General features: G+C 36.9%; 1 protein-coding gene across 1 annotated transcript in view; it reads left to right on the forward strand.

The window, feature by feature from the left end:
- The first annotated feature begins 992 nt into the window (after positions 1 to 992).
- The window catches only part of ITPRID2 (ITPR interacting domain containing 2), a 36536-nt gene continuing 11014 nt past the window's right edge, over positions 993 to 26514 (forward strand). Inside the window, exons 1-11 of the mRNA XM_035726850.1 lie at positions 993 to 1051; positions 3891 to 3940; positions 4762 to 4818; positions 6551 to 6590; positions 7955 to 8163; positions 9048 to 9733; positions 16565 to 16637; positions 20614 to 20702; positions 22059 to 23270; positions 25955 to 26032; positions 26112 to 26239. Coding sequence (XP_035582743.1) covers positions 993 to 1051; positions 3891 to 3940; positions 4762 to 4818; positions 6551 to 6590; positions 7955 to 8163; positions 9048 to 9733; positions 16565 to 16637; positions 20614 to 20702; positions 22059 to 23270; positions 25955 to 26032; positions 26112 to 26239 — 2681 coding nt within the window. The remainder of the gene's footprint in view (positions 1052 to 3890; positions 3941 to 4761; positions 4819 to 6550; positions 6591 to 7954; positions 8164 to 9047; positions 9734 to 16564; positions 16638 to 20613; positions 20703 to 22058; positions 23271 to 25954; positions 26033 to 26111; positions 26240 to 26514) is intronic.

Below are 26514 nucleotides of genomic sequence, written 5' to 3' on the forward strand. Positions count from 1 at the left end.
GGCGGGGAGCGGAGCCCGGGGGCCGGCCGGCGCTTGTTCTCTGCCGCGCTAGCTCGGGCTACTCGCGCTCCCGCGCCGCGCCGCGCCCGGCTTCATGTGAAGCGCCGGCCCTCTGCCCCCTCCCTCCCCTTCCTTCCCTCCCTCCCTCCCGTCCCCTCCTCCTCCTCCTCCTCCTCCCTCTTCTCCTCCTCCTCCGCCCCCTCCCGCGCCCGCTCCCGCTCCCCGGGGCCCCAGCCCGGCTGGGCGCTGACAGCAGGGGCGGGGGGGGTCCCGCCGCCGCCGTGTCTCACGCAGGCTCCGGCTGGGGCAGCGGAGCCCCCGGTGCGGCCATGACCGGCCTCTGGTGGCGTCGGCGGAGGCGGAGGAGGAACTGGAGTGGCAAGTGGCGAGTCGCAGGAGGAAGGCCTGGGCAAGTGCCGCGGCTCCTGGCAGGCATCGGAAACGGAGGACCTGTCCACAGAAGCGACGACGCAGGACGAGGACGAGGACGACGAGGACGACCTCCCGGGCGGGAAGCTGCCGGCGGCGGCGGGGAGAGGTCTGTGCGCCCGGCCGAGCCGTGGCGGGCGGGGGACTCGGGGAAGTGCAGGCTGGCGGGGGAAAGTCTCGTGCGCCCTGGGCGACTGCTTTGAGTTCTGGAAGATCCTCCAGGGCTTGCTAAGCCGGGGGAGAGGGGACACATTGGACCTTTAAATGCGCGCGCTTGGCGAGGCGTCTCCAGAGTCAACATAGACACCCCGGTGCCATCTCGTTTCCTTTCAGATGGACACTAAGACATGTTGCTTAGGCTGCATTTTACCCCCAGTAGATTTTCCCTACATGGGGGTGTCCAGGTTGACCGAGAGGTCGGAGTCCGCCTGGGGTCGGTAACGAGCTGTCCCCTCACTCTGCCCCGCAGGAAACGTGCCCAACGAGAAGATCGCGATATGGCTCAAGGATTGCCGGTGAGTCCTCGCTTTCGCCGCTAGCGTCCCAGAGGGAGATCCGCGGAGATGGCCACTGCGGAGCCGGAGTCACTAGGGCCGCAGTCCCAGTGGGTCCCGTGGCCGTTGTGAGCTATAAGCCGGAAAGTGAGCCGGCGGATAGTTTCCTCCTCTAGAAGATTAGAAATGGAAGTGCTGTGACCGCTGATTATTTGGTGGCCGTGTTTACTTTACAGTTGTTAGGACTTCAGTCCCTGTGCATGATGTTAGCATCAGAGATCAGAGACCTAAAACAAATAATCATGCAGTGTTGTTATTCTTGCCTGTTTTTATTCGAAAGGATTTTCACATTTCACACTATTTTATTTTGCTTTTGTTTTGACGTCTGTATATCTGGCATGGAATGATTTCCCTTTCAAATGTGTTTTAGATGAATTTAATTTACTTAACAACACGAACTGGGCTTTAATTTTAGCTTTGAGCCTTAATTCTATTTGGACAGCTATAAAACCAGCTAACTTTGTTCTTGTAGTTTACTCCTTGGACATGCATTTGTCAGATGGCACTGGAATGCGCAAAGGGAAATAGAGCTTTGAAGGCATTCAAATGGCATAAATCTAATTGCATGCTTTGGCAACTGGTACAACTCTTCGATAAAGTGCAAGAGGAGATGAATCATATTGCACGTAAATCTTACTACAGTAAAAAAGGGCTTGTTTTATATTTTTTTTCCAGTTTATTTTCTAGTTGTAAAATCTCATATGAAGAATGTTACTTTTTAATGCGGCTACGGTGTTTGCTCCTGCACATATTTGCCATCTCATTTTGGGCTTTTCTTAATCTTTTGTTCAAGTACCAGAGGTAAGGAAGTATTTTTTGGAGCAAGGAGAAGTGATTTTCATATATGCCAGCTTATTTTTCCTAACCTAAACACAGATAAAGTATTGGCTACTACATTGATTTCCTGTTTTGATGAATTACTGGATTTTTTGGTAATTTTGATGAATTACTAAGCACTCTTCACTGCAGAACTCCTTAACCTTTACTGGGGGTGTCATAGACCCTTTGAGATATGAAGAAGTATATGGACCTTCTCTCTAAAGGTGCATCAAAAATAATGTTTAACAGCAAGAGAAAAATCATATTGTGTTTACTTTATGATGTATAGGAATTAAGATTATATGCGATCATATCAAGTAGACAGTACGTTTATCTTGTAAGATAAATGCAGTAGGCAAATGTTACTCATCAGACATATCACTTCTGAAAATTCAAAAGTTTTTGTTGGTAATCTTACGTAGGCAGATTCTATAGTCTGTTGCTCCTTCCCTCATAGGATTCCTGCATAGATTTCCTTCTTGTTCCTTACAGTTGCACCTATTTTGTACAAAAGGGGCATTCATTTGTACCTGGGAAAGCTAAAACAAATAGTCTTGTCATGTTAGCTGTATTATCACAGATTTCACTGCTAGGATATATGCAACTGTAGTTTTTTTTATTTTTTAAACAGTTTAGGATCCTTCTCAGAGTTAGGCGTTCTACCTACTTTGTACATTATAAGTGATCTAAAGCTAGCTTTTTCCTCTTGATACATTCTCATTTTTTTTTCTTATTGATGTCCATATCCTGAATAAAGATACCATTTGTCATTCCTTTGGGGGGGGGGTCCTTTATTTTGATAATCACTTTTTTAACTAAGTGGAAATAAATTGCTTGAATTAAATCTAAGAAAGGATAGTTTTTTGAGAGAATTTGGAAAAGAGAGCCGTTGTAAGAGTGAGAAACTTGTTTCTGAAGGAGAATGGCAGTTATATTCTCTTTATTTGCCACTTTTGTTAGTGCACCCACGCATAGAGACATCTGCAGGAGTAAAACAGTGTTTTGTCCTAAGAAAGTAGCACAGGGAAGAAGAAGGACTTTATAAAGCATAAATTCCAGTTTTATTAAAATACATGCAAAATTTAGCTCCAAAGTTTTTACTGTTTTTATGGTAGTTGTGTTTCTTTACATTTTTCAAAAGCACTAATTTTCAAAGAACTGCCACTGCTTTTATATTTGCTTGCAGAAAGTTTTAACATTAAATTGTCATTTCAATAATATTTTTTGAGCCTGATATTTTTATGATCTCATATTTGATGTGAATTTGTAACAGGTATAAACTGTTACTGATGAAAAATTCAAATCACAAAACAGAACTTTCAAAATAAAACAGTGTTTCTTAATATAATTTAGTTTTGAGAAAGAAATGAAAAACATTTTCATTTTCACATTAAAAAAAGATTTCTAAGTTATCTCTGAACGGGAAGAATGTGAAAGAATTTTAGCAATGGCTGGTTCTTAAGGTTGATTCTCAAGCCAACTTTTTAGTTTTTAGAGTTAAATGAAGATACATGTATTTCATAGTTTAAAAACAGAAAAAAAAAATCTTAAGCTTCTTCATTTAGACCAAAAAGATAGTTGGGGTAAGGGAGGCACTGAGTGATGCTCTTAAAATGCTGGTGATAGGTCTGACAGATGAGGTTTAAAAAAAGTGTTGAGGCTTATTTCTAATTAGACTCTGACTTAAATTTTATTAAAGATTTGTTTTCTTTTAATTCTGTTTCCTGTTTCTAGGGAGGGGATTGAGGGCAGCCGACATTTTCTTAATGCCTGCTGACATTCTCTTTTTCTGTTTTTGTAAAGAAAATGCTAATTAATATCATTTGTAATTACAATTCTTGCTCTTAATTGCTGGCAGATCAGATGTGTGATTAAGTCATTCCTGGTGAACTGACTGAGGATAGGTGTTTGCTTAGTTAGTAGGATATTACTTATGTAATACACTTGCATTCCTTTTGTGTTTGGGGAGGAGAGTTAAACTGTGATTAGAAGCTTGCTTGGCTGTGATCCTTTAAATGTAAAGTTGTGCAGTAACAACTCTCCAGATAGCTTTTTAAGACTAAGGTTTATATATTTATGTGGTTTCAGTACCCCTTTGGGAGCCTCACTGGATGAGCAAAGCAGTAATACGCTCAAGGGTAAGAGAAAGTTGCTTTTCTAAATTTCTTCTTTATGAAGAGCCCTACTTAAGAGTGAATGTATACATATGTAAATTATAAAAGTAATGTTCATTTTACAAAATACGCCATTCTGAGAGAAAAGCCAAAAGAAAGAAACCTTGTCATAAACCATAAAACAGTGAAGAGTTCAAGCAAATTACTAAACCTTTCCACAGTGTGAAACTCTTATTTTTGTCTAGTTAGAGATTACGAAGATTAATTAAATGTACAAATATGATATGTAAACATAAGGAAAATACTGAGTGAACTGGGTCAGCTTTAGTGCAGCATTTCTTTGCTTACATTAACTGAAATTGCCATACCTGAAATTTTACCACCTGTGCAAGACAGGAATTCTCAAGTTCAAAGTACAACAAGAATGTGCAGGGTAGTGGCAAGGCATATAAAAAACATTTATAGTATTAGAAAAGTCTAGCTTGAGCTCCTGACTGTTAAGGGAGGTAAAAGGAATGATTGCTCTGGTATCTGATTTTCCATGAAACTCTTGGATAAGATGTTAGCTAAATGAATATCTTCAAAGACATAGTTAGTATAAAGTAGCTTATATCGGGGCTTTTAACAACTTTACCTGGCTGCAAATCGTGGTTTGTTTGTGATAAAGTAAAGCTTATATTGCTTTTTGACATGATATAATCAGAATAATGAGTACATTCAGGTTTGAAATACTTTATTGTATCTTATTTTTTTGGTTGGTCAATTTGCTTTAGCTAAAACTATGATTTAATATGGGGGTCCAGAAGAACAGAATGCCATGATGAGTCTTCTAATGTTTCTTTCAGGTGTGCTTGTGAGAAATGGAGGCAGTTTTGAAGATGATTTGTCTTTGGGAGCTGAAGGTACATTTGTTTGGAAGAACTGTATTTTTATACAGGTTTAAGATAAAAAAAAAAGTTGAGTGCTTTCAGGTGTACAGTCCTTAGAGCCAAAGTTAAAAGTCTTGAAAATGGCTCAGACGCACTTTATAGAACTTTTATGTGTTAATGATCTAGTCAGAGCTTGTAGGATACATGTAGAAATGGCTCTGAAAACCATTGTGAAATGTCCATGTCTTCCTTGGACTTAATTGCTTAAAGGAACTGTTTAGGGGCAAACAATGGTCATAGAACTGAGGGAAGAATTACCCCGCCAGAAGGAAGGAAACTTAAATATTTATACAGGAGGAGACTAAATTGAAGCTTATTTTTAGGTGAGGTAGCCTTATGTCAGACACAGCTGCGGCTTGTCTTTCTCTTTGCATTCAAGTGTCTCCTGTCTTTTCCCCTTCCTCTTTTTCCAGATTTTTAGAACACTTAAAGGACAAAAACAAAGTAGAGTTATTAGAATTTAATTAGAAATCATTATGCTGATGTCTATTCCAGACTGCATTAATATTTTAAAAGTGCATTGTGCCATGTTTAAATTTTCACAGATGTTATTATCTAGTCAGTGGATTTATAGTAAAGTTTTCCACAATGTAGAATTAAACATTTTTATTATTTTTTTATTTTACTGGTATTGGAGATTATTAGTAGCTGTATAGCTGGGTTATGAATGTGTGCTTTTTATCAAAAAGAATTAAGGATTTTATTAGATCTTTTCAAATTAAATAATTAAAAATTTTATTAAATCTTTTCAAATTATAAAAGATTTAAAATGTAAATCTTTTCAAATTATAAAAAATTTAAAATGTAAATCTTTTAAATTATAATGATGAATGGTGAATTTATCCATTGAATGTAGTATCCTTGATCTTTTACTGTTTTAAGTCAGACTCTATGGTAGATTACTTACGTAGCACCTTCTAATCTTCTAACTCTAGAATATGTGAATATATGAGGTTTTATTATTTCAGTTAATGTGCTTTCAAGGAATAAACTCTGTAAAGAGGTTAAACTTACTGCTTCCCAATTAGTACAGTTGAGCATACTGTCCACCCTTACTAAAATGCATTTCAGTGTTACTGTAAATAGCACTTTTGATATCTGCCTTAATTTCACAATATGGAATTTTTTTAGACTTTGTTTTTTTTAGAGCAGGGTTAAGTTCACAAAATTGAGGGGAAGGTATAGAGATTTTCCCTGTACTTCCTGCTTACCAGCATCCCCCCATTATCAATGTCCCCCACCAGAGTCGTGTGATGAACCTGTAACAAGGCATCATTACCCAAAGTCCATAGATTACATTGGGGTTCACTCTTGGTCGTACATTCTGTGGTTTAGACAAGTGTATAATGACATGTATCTATCATTATGATATCATAAGTGGATTTTCACTGCCCTAAAAATCATTTCTGTTCTGCCTGTTCATCCATATTGAGTGAGTTTATTGGAAACCAGAACCTAAAAGGAAGTTCCAGAAAAGAATGGAAATATTATGTTGTTTTACTGAAAAATTTTCAAGATTATTTTCATTCATTCAGTAAATATTTATTGAATGCTATGTGTTAGGCACCTTTCTGAGTGGATGTACAAAGAAATCTAACAAATTGCCATGACTTTGTAGTCATGTAATATCTGCTTTCTTGATGACTGTATCACAGTAGTTAGTGTTCTGACAGTTCTGCTCTGCATTTGTTCTTTTACCCTGTAGCCAACCACCTCCATGAAACAGATACTCAAACTGAAAACTGGTACGTAGCTATGCTCTTTGTTCTCTTTTAAAAAATGAAGAACATTTATGAAAATAAAGTTTCATATAATCTAATGTTGTTTATAGCAATAATATCTTGGCCAAAGAGAGAAGACTACAGTTTCATCAGAAAGGGAGAAGTATGAATTCCACTGGATCTGGGAAAAGTAGTGGACAGTTTCAAGGTAACTTATTCTGAAATTAATACTGCAGTTACATTGTGTTATAGATGACCTACTCACACTTTTTCAGTCTGCATTTGGCTTGATAGTATGAAATCAAAAAGGATCCAAAATTGTTTCATTCATTGCTTTTTTAAAAAAATTAAGATTAAATAAAAAGCAAATGTGTTTATAATGTTGCTGGAATTCCTATTATAATGAGTATTTTGAGCCCTATCAACAACTTGAAAGAGGAAGTCCATAGTGGAATAACTTCTTCCAAAATTCTCCATTTTTTTTAGGGTCTTGAGTTACTCTAACAAGAAATCAGAATAAACCTTTCTAATATAAAGTTTTATATTTAAGCATAGATTTATCTTCAACATATTAAATCAAAGTTCTTCAAAATATATATTAAAATAGACAAGTACGTGAGCCTGTGGGACCAGTTTAAATTGTTACTCAGATTATTGTACTGGAATCTGAGCATTTTCTCTGAAACAAATTGAAATTTTCTTCAGTTCAAGTTTCATCTCCAACATTTTCCTCAGTGAATCTCCAAAGGTGGATTATCACTGATATGAGGAAGAAGAGATAAGAATGTTTAATTCCCAAGAGAATCAGAGCAAGAACTTACCTTTGAGTAACCATTCTCTCCATACCTTACTCCTCCTACTTCCTAAGTGAAAGTGGTTAGAGAAAATTTGAAAGTAGGCCCTCCCTCCCTTTCTGAGTTCAGCTTATTACCTGTTATTGCATCTTCAGTGACAGCCAAGATAGCAGAAAACCTCAAGTTCTGTAGCATGTCCTGTGCTACCAAATTACTTGTGTGTTTTTTCCTTTTCATTTCTTTCTTAATCTGTTTATTCCTTATTCTACCTCAGCTGTCCTCTAATTGTTTTAGCTGCTTTACTGGGACTCTTTTAAAATGACAAAAAAAATAAGGTGAGGAATCATTTTGGGAGTCTTGCTGAGTATCTGCTCAGGGACTAGCTCTTTTTTTCCAGTCCTAACAGTTTGAAAGAATGGACCTTTTTTTTTTTGAATGACTCTTTTTAAGAGTTATATATCACATTTAGTCCACAGTATATAAGGATGCTGAAATAAATAATGGTGTAAAGAACAGAAGCTCTTTTTTATAATGTGATTTGACTATAAACTTATTTTATATCTTGATGTTTCTTTTTTTTTTTTTTTTTGGTAGTGTTTCAGAATTGTTGGAACTTTATGAGGAAGATCCTGAAGAAATTCTTTATAATCTTGGATTTGGACGAGATGAACCAGATATTGCTTCTAAAATTCCTTCCAGATTTTTTAATTCATCATCATTTGCCAGAGGGATAGATATTAAAGTATTTTTGAGTGCTCAAATGCAACGGATGGAAGTAGAAAACCCAAATTATGCTTTAACAAGTAAGGTTTTTAAATATTAGCATCCACAGTGAGATGGTCTTATTTTTTACAGCCTTAGTAATTTTTAGGAATAGCACTGGAAACTTAATTATTGAAGTTAACACAATAGCTATTTTACTTACTCTGAATTTTTATTATTCTATTTATAGAAGTTAACTTTCCCCTCTCCTCATTCTTAAGTATTACTATAACTGACACGTAGAACCTTGTGCTTATCTTAAACTTATCCCCAAATTGCTGATGTTCTAAAAGGAAAGAAGTAGGGGAGCAGCTTGTTACTATTAAATAAAGTCAGTCAATTTTAGGTGTTTTTCTATAAATCTAAAATAGCATGGCTAATTTGATATTTTTTATTTATATTATATCTTATTTTTCTCTGTTGCACAGAAGTTCCAAAAAATGGGATCCTAGGTGGTCCTTAGAACAGCTTTAAGAGATCTATAAATCCAATCCTACCTCCTCCCTTCCCCACAGTTAGGTATAAATACAAACTTATGTTCATTTTCTTGGGAGAACATTATTTGCAAGAGTCTTAATGGAGTCAAAGACATAAAAATAGAATTACAGCTGTAGATCAATAGCCAGTCCTTTCTGTTTAATTCAGAGTTGTCATGCTTTATGCTTCTTTCTGCTTTTAAATTGTAAAACATAAATTCTTAATTCTTAAAACATAAATTCTAGTGCTTAGAGTGAAAATTTTCGTCCCTCTTCCCAGTAAATGTAGAGAACTTTTAAATGTTGGATCAGGAAAAAAGTTGTGGTTTTATAATCTTTGTGATCTAAGTTCAATTATTGGCATTCTGAAAAGTACTAATAGTTTAATATATGTATAAATATATAAACAGATAAATATATATATAATTAACATTGTTTCCTTTTTGTAGGTCGTTTTCGTCAAATTGAAGTGCTTACTACTGTGGCCAATGCATTTTCTTCTTTATATTCTCAAGTCTCTGGGACTCCCCTCCAGAGAATTGGAAGTATGTCTTCAGTGACTTCTAACAAGGAGACAGACTCACCTCCACCTTTAACCCGAAGTAACACTGCAAATCGTTTAATGAAAACACTATCAAAACTAAATTTATGTGTTGATAAAACAGATAAAGGAGAAGGTAGTAGTCCTTCCCTAGCAACTGAAAAAGGAAAGATCCTGAATGTTTCAGTGATGGAAGAAAGTGGCAATAAAAATGATCAAAAGTCTCAAAAAATTGTAAAGAAGAAAGACTCATCTTCTATGTTGGCTACAGTTAAAGAAGAAGTATCAGGTAGTTCAGCAGCTGTTATGGAGAATGCTGACCTTGATAGACTTTGTGATGAAGCAAATAGTAATTTTAACCAAAAAACTGAAAGTGAACAAAGTAAAGAAACGCAAAGTCATGCGAATAAACTGGGTGAGGAATCTGATTTAGGTAACGATTTCAACATGTCCAGGCATGGTGAGCCGGAAAATGGCAACGAGGTGAAAAGTGTCCATGTGTTCACACCTGAAAAAGAGCCATGTGCACCGCTCACGATCCCATCCATAAGAAATATAATGGCACAGCAGAAGGACTCCTTTGAAATGGAAGAGGTGGGTAAAATATTACTGAGACCTGTTTCAAATAATGAGTTAGGAAAAAAATACCAAAAAGATGTTCATAAAACAAAGGTAGCTAATAGATTTATACTAGAAGAAAATCATCCTAATTTTGACTTTTCAAGTTTTAGTTCTGTGTTTCACCAACCAAGAATTGGTCACAGGAATGTGCATCGCCAGGGTAATGTGAGGGTTCATCAGCTCCTCTAGATCCTCTGTCATTCACTGATGATACTTGAACTTTAACACCCTTTCTCTCTCAGTTTAAGATTTTGATGCCCTGAGAAAGCCCTGAGAGAGTATATTTAAATTAAAATCAATATTGCATAATAGTTAAAAACACAGCCTCTGAAATCAAATAGAAGTTTGAGTTCTTTTTTTGCCACTAAATTGCTATGTGCCTTTGGGCACACTTTTCTCAAAGTGTCTTAGTGGAAAGGATAAGTTAAGTATGGATAAGGCTTTGAAAATGACAGGTTTTGGCATGGGACTGGAAAGAACCTGAAGATACTATGTTTCTGAAGGGGGAGGGTAGGGAACCTCAAGGAAGAAGGTTTGAACACCACTGAATATGGTTTCTGCAAGCCCAGAAGACCAATGTTTGGTTATTTTTTATTCCTACCTAGAGATATTACTTCATTTACATAAATTGCAAATTGGGCAAGATAAAGAGATGCATTTCGATGAGGTAAACTAAAACTACTTTTGAATGGCCAGAGCTAATACTTATGATTGGCACTGTATAGTTGGAGACAGGAAACTGAAGTTTATCAAGACCTACCTTGTGGCAGGCACTTGTACCAGGCCCTTACTTTTTTCTTTAGTCTGTGAGGCAGGCAGTGCTGGTCTTATTTTACACATGAGGAAACTGAGGCACATGAATACTGTTGAGTTATGGCTGGAAATTACATAATGTGCAATTTTCTTTTTAAAATTTATTACAGAATAGCATTAGTAATAGAGTAGTTACTCCCAGTAATTTTAGAATCACATGGCAAATTTTTTAGGGAGTTGGAAAATGGGATAATTGATTCTGCCCATAAATGTCCTCTTGGTAAGTACTTATCTCTCACATTAGTGAAGATTTTTCATTTATTGCAAATTTCTGTTGCTGATATAGCTATTTATTTTTTTTGCGGTCTTTGAATTTATCTTTTAATATTTTAATTCTAACTAAAAAATGAAAAGGGAGAGGAGCGGCCCTTTGAAATAGTTTATTTGTAAGCTTCTTTTCCCCTTATTTCTTTACATATTCTTTCTATCTCTCCAATTTAATTTCTAATATATTTCTCATTATAATGAGTTCATAAGATGACTACATAAATTAAAGCCTCTTTTTGTTCTATTTCACTATTTGATTCCTTTTTGACTTTGTTTTCATCTGAACATGTCCTGCCATTAAGAATTAAAGTGTAACTACTTGCCCTTCATTAGGGCCCCTCTTCTGTGACAGTCAGATATGTCAGTGGGTTTCCTTGTTTTAATTTAATAGCAGAGTATGAAAATTTAAACAAATTATGTTAGATATTTGCAAATCTGATACTGGTGACTCGGATGAGAAGACACTCTTACACGTTGCTTTTTCTTTCCTAGAATTCCTGAATTTTAAACCATATATTTTTAAAATTATTGCTGTCATACACAGAAGGTCATGATCCCAGGGTCCTGGGATCGAGCCCCACGTCGGGCTCCCTGCTCCGCAGAGAGTCTGCTTCTCCCTCTCCCACTCCCCCTGCTTGTGTTCCCTCTCTCACTGTCTATCTGTCTGTCAAATAAATACATAAAATCTTTAAAAAAAATAAAAAGTAAAACATTTGTAAAGTACTAGAGAGATCTGCTTTGGTGGCAGGTTAACATTTAATTTAATGTATGGGGTGTTTTTTTTGTTGTTGTTTTTGCTCCCTCTACTGGCAAAAGCAATTAATGAAGAAAGTAATGTCAAATGGAGGTGAACTTCCTTTTTTTTAAGTACAAAATTACAGGCATTGGTGGTTGAAGAATAATAGATTTTTGTTTTCAAAAAAAGAATATATGGATATGATCAACCATGGCTGCATTGTAAATATGGGGAATTTTAAGGATAATGAATCCTTGTTCTTCAGATATATTTAAAACATGGATAAAAACCTCCTAGAACTGTGTTTTTATCCCTTTGGGAACTTTAAAGAGAGCTTGTAGAACAATGGGTAAAGAAAGGAAATAATGTGTTTCTTTAATTTCCTCTCCTCCCAAGTGTGACTTGAATTATACTGACAAATGAAGAGAACAGTCTTACTGAAGCAAACTTTTAGATCCCACTCAAAGTAGGTTGTTGCTGTTTTTCTTTTAGACTCCTTTCCCTTGAGGTTTGATTCCTATTGGGAACTTTCTTCCTGTAAAAACAGCAAATAAATGTAAGTTAGAGGACACTCCCTTTCTCTCTGTCAGCCAGTTCTCAAACAGATTAACTGAATGCCTGCTGCTTTGGGTAGCTAGGTCGGAGAAAATGTTGCAGACCTGACTATGCATGAAGCTGCCTAATCCCTCTGAGGCAAAGGTAAGCTCTGACAGTCACCAGGAGCAAAGACAGGAAATATTTCAACGTAAGGGGAATTAAATAGATGACAAGAATGACTCAGTCCTTGGAGAATGAGAGTGATTATTTCTTATGTTAAGAAAAAAATAAAGGCCAGACTATTTTCAATTAGAAGTCAGTTTGCCTTATAAAAAAAATGTTTTGTAGACTATTTAAAATGTTCGAGTGTGTCTAAAAGTTGTAAAACCCTCCTCTCGAGTTTTCTAATTCTTAATGACTTTCCTAGATAATTCTTGTGTTCTTCTCAAAATAGCTTATTTTTAATAAATACATCATGGTAACAGTCTAGAGTCATAGATTTATAGTATGAAGGATCCACAGTTAAACCAAAATGATCCTACTCAGTAAGCAATTATCCATCTTTTAGGTGTAAAGGAAAAATTTCTCATACTTAAATGTTAAAAGAAAGAGAACTTTTAGCTGTTTATTTCTGTAAATGGGTTCTGTGTCTTACTCTACAAATAAATTTATATTCAAATAGAGGTATTATTACTGGAAGTGTATATAATTTTTTAAGCTACTGAAGTTTTAGTGTTTCTAATTCTGTCTCTACACTGATTGTTGATTTAACTACTATATCTCCTTATTTTTAGTTATAGAGTTTCAGAATTCTTTTTTGTTTTATTTATTGGCCTGAGTTAAAATAATCTGAAATTGATCAGATACTTGACAGATAGTTAAGTTGTTCCTTTGGCCTTTCAAATTTGACTGTGTTTTGAAGACCATCATTGTGTCTTAGAATAGAATGCAATAGGATATGAACTCTAACACATGGTACGTGTACCCATGTCTCTTTGAAGTCCAATTAACCACGAAATTTTATTTGACATTTATCTAAAAGACTTAAATTTTGTTATATAAGTATTTACCTGACAGTAGAAAGTAAACCTTGTAAGTAAAACCTGAAAGGTTTTTTTAAATAAAAATTTGCAACAAATACAGAATAATAAACTAGCACAGAAAGAGATCTTTGAATTCATTCTCCAGTTTCCTCCTTTTACAGATGAGGAAGCATTTTTCCTCCTCTAACATTTGATATTACTTGACAGCAGTGGTTTTCTGTCATCTTTCTGAGGGATATAGTAATGTTCCCTTTGATATCTGTGTCTTATTTGGGGGAGGGCTAAGGGGATGTCAGGGTAGGGAGTCCCTGGATGATAGCAGAGAGAGATCTGTTGTAAATCGTTACCACTTTACTGTTGCAAAATATTTGATCATCCTAAGGACCTGTGAGGTAGGAGTTTTAGTCTTTATTTTTCAGTTTAAAAGAAACTGACATAATTGTCCCAGATAATTCTGATAACTATCTGAAGCCATTTAGCCAATAAGTGGCATGAATAAAACTTGAATTCGGGGTCTTTGTATAAACTTGCTACTTTTGACTACACCATACCACTTGGTAAAGGTCAGACTCGCTGATAGTGTCAGACATTGGACAAGAACTCAAGTCATCTGGTGCCATACTACTTCTTTAGAAAAATAATGCTTTCATTTGAGTTTTTTGAGATGTCCTTAAAAATTAGAATTTCTAAAACTCCAGTTTTGATTTTCTTTTTTTAAAAAAACTGCTATGCATATATGTTTAAACCTTAGAGGAAGGGTTATTTGAGTTAGAACATTCCATGTATTGCTGCTCCATATAACAGCACAATAGTGTTGTGCCTGGAAGATGTATATTAGGATAAATGTGACATGTTAAAAAAAACAAAAACAAAACCCACCAAAGTAAGGTGCCTGCCGTGGTAGCAGTGGTAGCAGGACATTGATTCACAAAGATACAGTTTTAATAAATGTTTTGTTAAAACATTTTTTAAAATGAAATAACTCTATTTTAAATACGGGGTTACTTTAAAGCTATTTTCATACAGTTTTAAATCTCAAAACACTGAGACCAAGCAGTTTTATCATTTTGGTTAGGATGGTGGTTTTGTTGTGGTGATTTTTTTTTTTTTTGTAATTTTTATTATGAAAAGTTTCAAATTTAACCCAGAGATCAAAGAAAATTGTATAGTGAACACCCACTTTCCATTACTCAATTCCGTTATCAATATTTAGCTATAGTTAATTTAATGAAAGGCAATCTGTAGCAAATGACGAGAACACAACTGAGGATTTGGAACTGTTGAGTATCCTGCCACATAAATAAATCCAAGTTTTATTTGCTTCATAATTTTCTGTGCTGTACTCCATCTCAAATTTGACTGCTTTCCTTCACACAACTGTGACCAGTAATAACACATACTAAGCTATGAAATTTAACTGTTACCACTAGCATGTCTTTTTGTTTTCTGTCTTCAAGTGATTAATGATTTTATTGAGTAAGGGGGAAGAAGAATCCTGACGTTAGTAATTTTATTAGTAAAAGATGATCCTCTCAGCTTTTCTTTAAGGGCCCTTTTCTTTGAACTAATTATAGAGTTTGTAGTTTTTGTAGTTTTTTATTTTTGTTTTTGTTTTGTTTTGCCATAGAGTAGCATCTTGAAAGATAGTATATTGAAAATACATACTCATTAAAGTCATGTTATTTTGTGACTAATTTTATAAATCTAAGGAATAGAATATGTGATAATTCTACATTTAAAAAGAGAGTATAGTTTGGTGTATCATAATGCCCTGCCTAAACTGAGATTTCTAGAATATAATTAAAAAGGCATTTGGATTTCTGTTATACTTCTTTGGTCTGTTTGATATTTACTTTAACACAAAACTCTTTGAAGTAGGGTAGGCTTGAAGAGAGACTAATAATAGACCTTTTGTTGAATATAAAAAGAAAATGCATTTTGTTTCCTTGCATGCATAACAATGGTTTTCCTGTTGAACTTATGTCTGCTGCTTTGAAAAATATATATATAATTTTTCAGTAATAACAAAGAGGTTAGAAATTATTTTACATAATAATTTATAGGTGGTGATTTTAAATGACCAGTGTGTTTTAGTTCTCAAAAGATTCGTAAACCTTGGATTTGTGGAATGTATAAAACAAAGATACCACAAATCAGAGCAGTTTTTAAATTAGGTAATAATATCTTTAACCTTTGAGATTTTTTTCATGTTTGTCATTCCACTCTCATTCCTACGTGGAATATTTCTTATTTATGGATGGGTTCATAGCTCAAAACTACCAGGGTTCTACCTAAAACCTGTTTGCTAATTGCTTTCTCATTTGTTCAGGTTGAAAACCTTGTTTGGCTAGTTTGCCTACTTTACTGGGATGCTATTTGTTATTTTAAGTAATAATCATTACCGAGTAGTGTTAGGAATTAGTGTCTCTCCCTCCCCAAATGTTTAATCTCAATCTAGAGTTAGTTACATTTGAGTATTTGGGGAATGAGATGGGTGTGGTGAGTAAAGAATCTGAAAATTCCTAAATTATGTAGTTGTGCAGGTGGGGGGAAAATATCATAAAAAAAAGAACTTTTTTTGGGTTCGATAAGTTCTCTGAATATGGATTTCAGGGAGGATTTATGGTTAAGATCTTTCAACATTTTAGTTCTGTGACGAAACATGCTTTCCTATGTACAACTCCCAAGTTATGTCTTAAAAGACCACTTATATTAGGATGAAGCATTCTTAATACAAGTGTGGTTTTTGAGATACTCAAAATTTTGGGGATTTTATAAAATTTTGTAATGGGAGCATGATATACAATTTTTTAAAGACACAAGACTCGTAATTGCCTGAACTGTGTGTCAATCATGATCTGCTGCAAAGTCATGGCATTTATCCTTGGATTGGCCTTACACTTTGAATTTTAACATTTATAGAACTTTTTCTTAGGAATCTATTTTTCATTTAATAGCACCTTTTTTTTTAAGATTTTATTTATTTGAGAGAGTGCTAAAGTGAGAGAGATCACAGAGGGAGAGGGGGAAGCAGACTCCCTGCTGAGCAGAGAGCCAGATGTGGGATTCCATCCCATGACCCTGGGATCATGACCTGATGAAGGCAGACACTTAACCGACTGAGCCACCCAGGCACTCCAGCAACTTTTGTTTTTAATGAAGTAGTTTATACATGTAGTCACTTTTCGTTGCTAGCTACAAACTTGCAGTCCTATCATTAACTGGAAAATAGGTTATAAAATAAAGATGTGGGACGCTCTCACAATTTTGAGATAAGATGCTTTGCATTTTTTAAATATAAAGCTTTGGTGTACCTACTTTTAGTTATGTTGATTTGTTTAATAATTATCAGGAGGTATTCTTTGCCATATATTTTTCAAGTTTTAACTACTTAAAACCATTCTTTAGGTTCAAAGTACAGAGGGAGAAGCTCCTCACGTTCCAGCTGCTTACCAGCTAGGTCTCACGAAGTCAAAAAGAGGTAAGTAGACTAATAGTTCCCAAGCACATTATCAAGTGTCATTAGTTGATTTGGAAAAGGTGTTTATCTGTCAGTATTTGAGTACGTATAAGTGTAAAAAGAAGGTTAAGGACACAGGTATGCATGCTTCATTATACTTTGTTTATAGAATTTTTTTGTACCCTCTTGAAGACTTTTGTGTTCATAACATAATTTTAGTTTGCTTATCCTGAAATGCAGTTCTTTGTACTCGTAATTATTTTCAACTCTGCATAAGGGCTGGATGGGAAGCGATAGAACAACATATTGAGGCCTACTTTTTACATGGTTATTATTAAAATACACACTTGGTTGTTTTTTTTTTTAAAGGATTTTATTTATTTATTTTTTGGGAGTGCATGTGCAAGCAAGGTGGGGAGGGGCAGAGGGAGAGAGAGAGAGAATCTTCAGCAGGCTTCACACCCCATGCGGAATCTGAGGCGGGCTCTGATCTCACAACCCTGAGATCATGACCTGAGCCGAAATCAAGAGGTGGCCACTTAACCGACTGAACCACCCACGCGCCTAGAATACACACTTGTATTATCCACCTCTGCTTTTCATTATTTAAACATGTCTCCTAAGTACATACATGAATATGCCTCTAGCAAAAAATATCAATCTCTTAATACTGGTTAAAGCTAGTTAAATTCAAACTATGGATCAAAGGTGAGTGGCTGTAGATACCATTCTACTCTTGAATTATTAATTATTGACCAAAGAACTTTTGAATCCATTTCTTTCACTTTTAATTTGCAACAAGAAAAACATGTCTGATGTTTAAAGTCAGAAAGCATTTGAGATTTAGAGAAAAGGAGAGAGGAAGTAAAGAAGTTAAAGTGACCATTGAAGGTAGGACTGTTTATTTTTAAAGGTTACGCATGCTGAACCACCCTGGTTTTTTTAAAACAAGGATTCATATGTATGTTCTTAGAATAGGAAATTGCATGTTCTCCTCTGATCTCCGAAATGACTTCATAAGAACAATTTGCGTGTAATTTTTCTTTTATTGCATTGTGGTACTAAGAAACAAGATAGAGAAACTTGTTTCTCTAAGAAAAACTCAGAAAACAGAACTGGTCAGACACAAAAAGAACTTTCCTGTTTAATTTTCTTCCCCTTTTTAAGTCCATAAATATATGCATGTGTTTCTGAGCTATAAGAACAGTTCACAGTCATCAAGGAATTTTTTCCTTTAGTTTGGTTGACATGGGATACATTGGAAAAAGCAGCTTGCCCTGCATCAAAAAAAGGATTAAAAACGGTATATAAGTACTTCAGGATCTTTCAAGAGCAGGCTCCTTGTGGTAGAAAAGACAGAATGTGGTTTGAATTCATATCTGAATTTCTCCTCTTACCAATAAGAAGTCTCTTACTTCTGGTGGTATAAGTAAAAATGTTAACATTTTTATGAATCACATTTGTATAAATTAACAATAAAATGGTTTTATATTGCATGAGAGGGAGAGGGAACAATATAGTGTTTTCATCATTTTTTAATATAGCCTATCAAATTTTGATAATGTGATATGAAAATAGATTAGTTAATGATTATAGAATTAGAATCTCTGGTAAAATATTCATTTCACAAGTTTAGTAAAAATGCATATAGTACATGCATAAAAATATTTTGCACTTTAGTCATAGGACTTTCGAAGTTACAGTAATCTTAATCTCATATCCAGTCCTGGGATTTAATACTGAAGCCTACTGGTGCCTGGGTGTCTCAGTTGTTTGAGCATCTGACTCTTGATTTCGGCTCAGGTCATGATCTCAGGGTGGTGAGATTGAGCCCCATATTGACCTCTACGCTGGGTGTGGAGCCTGCTTAAGATTCTGTCTCCCTCTCTTCAGAATCCCCCCCCACCCCTGTTCTCTCCCCCTAAAAAAAAAAAAATTCTGAAGCCTTGAGAGGTTTAGTGACTCAAGTTTTGTCACAACTGACATTCAGTAAGCTATACTGAGAGAACAATCAGACATTTTCCTTATTAGAGATGTACAAATTTTCTTTAATCTTGTAGGGTATACAAGTGTTCTGTTTGTTTATGATACTGGACAAATACAAATTCTGTTTTGTTCTAACTTTAATGTTTTGCTCTAACTTCCTGGTTTTTTATTAGAAATAATGTTTAATCTCTTCGGCTAGCACAGAGGTCTGATTGTTTTTAATTCCACCTTTTTCTGCGGAGAACTGTGTTTTTTGTGAAATGTGTGACTAAAGAACAGAGATTGTGATTTACAGTTTACAGAATAGTTTCACTTACACCCTATTTAGTTCCTGAAGTAACCCTGTGAGATAGAAGAATTTTCTGTTTTGTGGAGGAGAGAAGTTACTGCTTATTGTGATAAAGTAGGAGCTTGAACCCAGGCTTCCTTGTTCTTTCTACTGCCCAACACGTGCTTTGAAGCCTGAGTAGTCTACAATCAGACCTAGTGTGTGTGAACTCAGGGCTAACCCCAGAGGTGAGCTCAGCACAGACTGTAGTCCACTGCAGATAGAACAGGACTCGCAGAGAGAACCTGAGCCAGCTGGTCATTCATTTCCCCAGGCCCTCCAGCATTTGCCCTTTGCCCAACCAGATAGGCAGTTTCACTTCTAAATCCTTCAAGTGACTGTTTAATTTTATTGTCGCTTTAAGGAGAAAGTTATCATTGATTCATTCAGCAAATATTTTTTATGGTTCAGTTCTAGGTACTGGGATATAAAATAGAATAAATGAGGTTTCTCTCTTAGAAGACTCATTGTCTTAAAAAAAAAAGATATGCAAACACATAATTATGGTGATAATTGCTCTGATGTAAGATGTTAATCATTTTCTCAGTTGATATGCGTAATTAGTACCTATGATAACAGCTTATTCCAGTTCAGTTTCACAACTGTTCCAGTTTACCTAGACTTATCAAAGGTATGGATCAGTTTCTTACATCTCATTATGCATTTTCTTAACTTCAAACAATATTACAGAATTATTCTAAATTATGATGAGAAAAATGATGCTATTCTGTGATGCTGTACATTGAACCTGAGGCTACAGTGGGATAGTTTTCAAAGTCAGGTGAATTTTAATTGATTTTGGATTTTATTCATACATATTATCAGGTTCTGTCATTCAAATCTTGAATGTAGATTTGGTAAACACACTTTATTTAGCGTGGTGCTTTTGAAGTTCTACAGAACTTGACCTCATGAAGCTTCTCCCCTAGTAAATGTAATAGCTGTAAAGTCTCTCTTCTACTTACAGTGTGGATGGGCATGTGATCATTCTTGCTGTGCCTAGGTGGCCTTTTTACTTTAAAAAGTGTTTTTAGGTTATACTAACCAGGAATTAGAGTTTTCAAGCCAAAAACCAGACAGGGTTTTTATAAGATTAACAATATTCTGTGCTGGTTGAATGTATTTGAATTTCATGCAGTTGTTAGGAAATCATTGTTTCATGACTTAAAAATGTTTGCATCATTTGGAATATCAGAAACATTTAAGTACTCTGGCATGCAAATTCGTTAATTTATTGGCACCTTAGTTATATTTTTATTTTCGTATTAGGAAAATAATAGAACTTTTTACACACTACATTTAAACTTCTAATTTCATCTGCTGAATATCTTTACATATCTACTAATGGAAGTGGTTTACTTTGGGATTTCTATTTTTATTAGCATGATTCTTTATTTCAGCCAGTTGTCCTCCAAAGATAAGACATTAATTGGATTTACCAAAATATATTAACACTGGAACTTAATTAGCACTGAACGTTGAGAATTTTTGATAGACCTGATTCCGTTTTGGGATGAATTCGAGTTAACCTCCTGTGCTTTGAAGCCACATTTTGCATAAGTGATGCATATTTTTCTAAGAAGAAATCAATATGTATATCTGTTAGGAATCATGTATCTGTAATATTTTCTTTTCAGTGTGGTCATATTTAGCAGTTTTGCCTAACTACATTTCTTTTGGTAGATCATCTATTACGTACTGCAAGTCAGCATTCTGATAGCAGTGGTTTTGCTGAAGATTCGACAGACTGCCTCTCCCTTAATCATCTTCAGGTAAAAATTTCTATTGTAGTAGGCACTGTGATTAACTTCATATTTTGGTGATTTTTCAGTAACTATATATTTCAAGACTGAATCTGTCTAATCTTTATTTTTCAAATGGCAGAATAAAAATGGCAGGATGTAGATGTTATCTAAGCATTTGACTACAGGTTTCAGTTTTCACTAATTATACATCTCTCTCTGACTGAACATTAGAAACAAAGAGAGTTTCTCCTTTATTTTTGGGCTTTCAGTAAACAGGTTGTTTTGATCACTATTCTGTTTGGCATTTTTCTTCTGTTTTCCCATAATTGTTTCCGTATTTTACCATAATTGTTTATTTAATAACTAACAATAATTGTGTTACATAGCTTGCTGAATATTATGTGACTTTTATGCTAGAGTGTGTTAGATAACCCAGATAACAGGCACATCTTTATCCTTAAGGAGTTTATGTGGAACCCTTGTATGCAAAGATACACAAGTATCTTGAAAGTGTTTAAAATATCTATAAGCAAATTTTAAACAGAAGTGGAATAAGAGAAAAAGAGAACCCCAAAGAGCCTGTAGGAACATCGTACTTGAGGGTACACGGACAAGAGAAAGAGACTCAGAAAGAATAATCCAGTGGGCAGAAGAACTGGGAGTTGGAGAGCCTTTTTTTTAAAGGAAATCTGTGGACATGAGCCTGGAAAGATAAGAATTGGGCTTTTTGGAAAGTGAGTGTTTGAGTGGTTCTGAGGGAGTAAATGAGGCAGAAGCATGAATGGAGATTAAATAATGATAAGGAAGAGGTGATAGGAATGTTGACTCCTTTTTCAAATAAGGGTGATAGGTCTTTGTGCCTTTCTCATATGGGAATGACTCAGGGAAGTTGCTTGGCTAAGGGAAAGAGCTCTAAGAGGACAGTCTGCCTCTAAGAGGCAGAAAAATCCGGGATGAAATTGTGAAGTGATACCTAGTCCTGGAGAGGATGTGATTGGACGCACAGATTGGAGGATTAGCTTTGAAAAAAAAAGGACAGTTTTCTTTCAGAACAGAGAGGAGTGGGGAGAGGTATGGGAACATTTGTAGGTGTTAGGGAAGAAAGTTAAGAAACGTTTGTCCATCTTCTCAGTGATTCAGTGTCATGTGTTGGAAGAAAAGAAAATGGGGACCTATGGAAAATAGTAAAGTTCTGGAATAATCTTTGTGGGAAAGTGGAGGGGTTGCCAATTAGGGGCAGTGAAAAGCAGTTTTGATTAGTACCAGGGCCCTGACCAAGGTGGGAGACCCTGAAAATACAGAGGGATCACATCAGTTTGGTATTGTTGTTAATGATACTTACCATTTGAGTTATTCATCTTCCTACATGTTTTCCCTTCACAGGTTCCCGAGTCCTTGCAGGCCATGGGGAGTAGCGCTGATAGCTGTGATAGTGAGACAACAGTCACGTCATTTGGTGAAGACCTTGTCACACCAACAGCACAAGATCAGCCTTATTTTAATGAATCAGAGGAGGAGTCTCTCGTCCCTCTCCCAAAGGGAAGAGAGAAGGCAGCAACAGCTGCTGCTAAGAAAAGGCCAGATAGCCAGGATTTCCCCCAATGTGAGACTGTGGAGAATGCAGGAAACACACAAGTCACCTGCAGCACAGGAGATCACGTTACTGAAATTACTGAATCAAGTGAGGATTTGTCTCCAGCACAGCCAGGGGACCTGCTGAGGGAAGCAAGTGCTGAAAGTGATGTGGATAAAAGCAGTGAATGTGAATTTGCCCACTATACCACACACCATATTCTGAAGTCACTGGCTTCTATCGAAGCTAAAGGCAGTGAGAAGGGCTCAGAAAATACAACTGGGCCTCCCTCTTCTGTGGACAGAGTTAATACAGCTTTGCAAAGAGCTCAAATGAAGGTTTGCAGTCTGTCTCATCAAAGAGTAGGGCGTAGCTTGATAAAATCGAAAGATCTCTTAAAACAGAGGTACTTGTTTGCAAAAGCTGGCTATCCTCTAAGAAGGTCTCAGTCTTTACCAACCACCTTACTGAGCCCAGTAAGAGTTGTATCCTCTGTCAATGTCCGGTTGTCCCCAGGAAAGGAGACCAGATGCAGTCCACCTTCCTTCACCTATAAGTACACACCTGAAGAGGAACAGGAATTAGGAAAAGAGGTGATCGAGCACAATGGTCAGTCTTTAGTTAAATCCACTATTTTCATCTCTCCATTACCTGTGAAGAAAGAAGCAGCCCCTCAGAGCGAGGTGAACAGGCCGGAGGAATGCCATCATCGAAAGACTCCTGCCTGTTCGCTGTATGCTCCAGCACCTGTATCTCAGTCCGCCTGTTCTCTTCACTCTGGCCACTCTGAGTGGCAGGAGAGGCCCCTGTGTGAGCACATGAGAACTCTGAGCACTCACAGTGTTCCCAGCATATCAGGCACCACCTGTAGTGCCTTCACCGCCCCTTTCGGGTGTCCTAACTCGCATAGACATGCTGCCTACCCTTACCGAGCGTGCTCTGTGAACCCTCCTTCTGCCATCGAAATGCAGTTGCGAAGAGTATTGCATGATATTAGAAACTCACTGCAGAACCTTTCACAGGTATGAGAAAAAAATACCTTTTTTTTTCTTTTATTGCTCTGAGCACCTCTTAATTCACTGAGAAACTAAGTCCCATCAGGCATGATCCACTTCAGCTTCATTTTCTTACATGCCTAAACTTATGTGTACCTGCTCTCCTCCTATACTCTGCCCTCCTGTCTCGAGGGAGTAGCTGTAATTAGTCCTGAACAAGGTTGATTTCTCTGTTTGTAATCTCTCTCCCTTCTAGAGAAGAGATTTTGCTCATTAGATAGCCTCCCTTCTTTAGCCTCTTCTCCATGGTCTTTTTCTTAGGTTGTCCCTATTATTAAAAAATCTTCACTCTCAAATACTTTCTCTCCTTTTCTCTGCCATTTGACTGTGTTTACCGCCTCTTTCCTTTCTAAGCTTCCCTCCCCTCAGCTTCTGTGTCGCCGTGCGTTCTCCTGGTTCTGCTCATAGCTCTCTGACTAAGCTTTCCCCTCCATCTCCTGACTCCTGGTGCTGGTCTCCTGGCACAGAACGAGTCTGCTTCCACTGGGTTCAGAGACTGGAACTACCCCAGAAAAGAAAAAAAATCAGGTAAAGTGTGAATTTGAATAAGGATAGTCTGTGTGTATTGTCACTTAAAATTATTGCTCTCAGATACGTTAAGTGGGCTGGAAATAATTCCCCAAAAAAGCTTTGAAAATAACTAAATTGTCCTTAGGTTTGCATTTCACATTTCCTTCCTAAATCTCTCTCCAAGCTACTTGTGTTTAGACAGTTGAGGAAATGAAAATGACAATGTAATGTAATGATCACAGTGTTCCGCTAGGAATCAGGAGGCTTAGAATGTATGTAATAGATCTCTTACGATGACATAATAGACAGGAAACCACTAGGAAAGTAAAAATGAAAGTTGCGACTTTTTTTTTTTGAGAGGGAGGGAGGAGAGGGGCAGAGGGAGAAGGAGAGAGAGAATATTAGTCAGGCTCCACACAGAGCACAGAGCCTGATGCGGGGCTCGATCTCAAGATCCTGAGATCACAACCTGAGCCAAAATCAAGAGCCACACTCTTAACTGACTGAGCCACCTAGGCTCCCCGAAAGTTGCAGCCTTTTTTTTTTTTTTAAGATTTTATTGAGAGAGAAAGAGCATGAGTGGGGGTGAGGGGCAGAGGGAGAGGGAGAAGCAGACTCCCCGTTGAGCAGGGAGCCCGATGCGGAGCCCGATCCCAGGACCCTGGGATCACGACCTGAGCCGAAGGCAGACACTTAACTGACTGAGCCACCCAGGCGCCCCAAGTTGCAACTTCTTAAGTTATGTAGTAAAGTATACCTTCTTTTAAATATTTATTTTTCAGAGAGAGAGCGAGATTGAGCATGGGGGGAGTGGCAGAAGGGCAGGGAGGAGGAGGGAGGAGGAAAGAATCTCAAGCAGACTCGCACGGAGCCCAATGTGGGGCTCGATCTCAGGACCCTGACATCATGACTTAAGCCAAAACCAAGAGCCTGACACTTAACAGACTGAGCCACAGAGGCGCCCCAAGTATGCCTTCTTTTAAATATAGATTTTATCCTCATGGCAACTGTCTCCTAATGATTTCTGCTCTAACCAAAATGTGGGTATTTCTTCTTCCTCCTTATAAATCGTAGTTAGTTTTATCTGTGAGGGAGATACCCAACTTTTCAGCTGTAATTATGTGAAACACGGGGTTTCCAGGGCTCTGTCCTGCTACACCCTCATGGTGCACCTTTCTAGACCAGCTTGTTACTCTGCTCTGGATGTGGTCATCTCCTCTTGGATGTCCCATCAGTAACTCAGCTAATTAATCTTCTCACCACTCCCCAACCCCGAGGAGACAGATGCTCTTCTTGATCTGGTCTCTGCCTGTCTCTCCAGTCTCATTCTTTGTGTGTGTGCACCAGCTGTGTTGGACTGCATGCAGGCCTCTAAATAGGTGTGTGTTCCTAGGTCTCTGTTTTTACAAATGCCACTGTTTTTGTTTTTGTTTTTGTTTTTGAACCTGGAATGCCCTGCCCTTGTCTTTCTTTGCCTAACCAGGTGCTGTTTACTGTTAAGGCTCAGCTCAGGTGTCACTAGTGCTGGGATCATTTATTCACCTAATTGAGATTTTGGTTTGTTTCGTCATAGCACTCCCCTCCCCCACCCCAACATTGTAAGTTTTTCCTCAGTTCTCTTTTTTTTTCTTACACCATGAGAACACTTAAAGGCTAGGAATGCCTTTTGTCTTCCTTTTGTCTTTTTTCTTCACTGTCTAAAATAGTGACATATAGTGGATGCCTAAATGTCTATGAATAAGTAACTGCTTGCTACTCTCTCCAGCCAACTCAGTAATTTCTTGTAATCTCAGAATTTGCTATCACTTCTGTATTTTTGAGTTTTGTTTTCGTTTTCTACTTTCTCAAGGCAAGAGGGAAGTTCTGTAAGGCATAGATTTAAATGATACATGTTCCATATAGGCTGACTTATACCTGAAACAGATAGGGGTAATCTAGGTGGCATTGGGGACTGATTTGGTTCCTGCTTACAAAATAAAGTGGGATTTTTTGGTTGTTGTTGGTTATTTTTTGTTCTGTTTTGTTTTTTGCCTTATATAGAAAACTATATAGGTCCCAAATTCCACCTTTTTAACACTGTAGATAATTTGGAAATAACCACTTTAACATTGATTTGTAATCATACTTTCACTTTTTTAAAGTACCCTATGACGAGAGGACCTGATCTTGCTGCTGCTGTGTATAGTACTCAGAAATCATCTGTTCTACCTCTATATGAAGTAAGTTCTTACTTAGATCTTTGTGTTACAAAGTAGTTTATGTGATTTAGAAGTATAATTTTGTCATATTGTATTTTAGAATACTTTTCAGGAACTCCAGGTAATGAGGCGGAGTCTGAATTTATTTAGAACGCAAATGATGGATTTAGAGTTGGCAATGCTGCGTCAGCAAACCATGGTTTATCATCATATGACCGAGGAGGAAAGGTAAAAGTTCATTTTGTCTTAATGTAACTCAAAATATTTTTCATTCCAAAAAAGCGTCGTTGCCTTTTTGGTTTTATGTCTAGTGCTGTGTACCTTTTATTTTGTGAATCACTGTAAATAAACTTAGGCATAGTGTTTTACCAATTAAACTGCTTTCACTGTATTAAGGAAGACAGCAGTTGTAATCTGTTTTTTAGTCTGGAATATTTGGGAGAGAGGGTAGAGGAAGAAAGACCATTTGTCCTGTTGGTCACACCTGCGGCAGTTGCTGTCGT

This window comes from Zalophus californianus, chromosome 3, assembly GCF_009762305.2.
Source record: "Zalophus californianus isolate mZalCal1 chromosome 3, mZalCal1.pri.v2, whole genome shotgun sequence".
Classification (NCBI taxonomy): Eukaryota; Metazoa; Chordata; class Mammalia; order Carnivora; family Otariidae; genus Zalophus; species Zalophus californianus.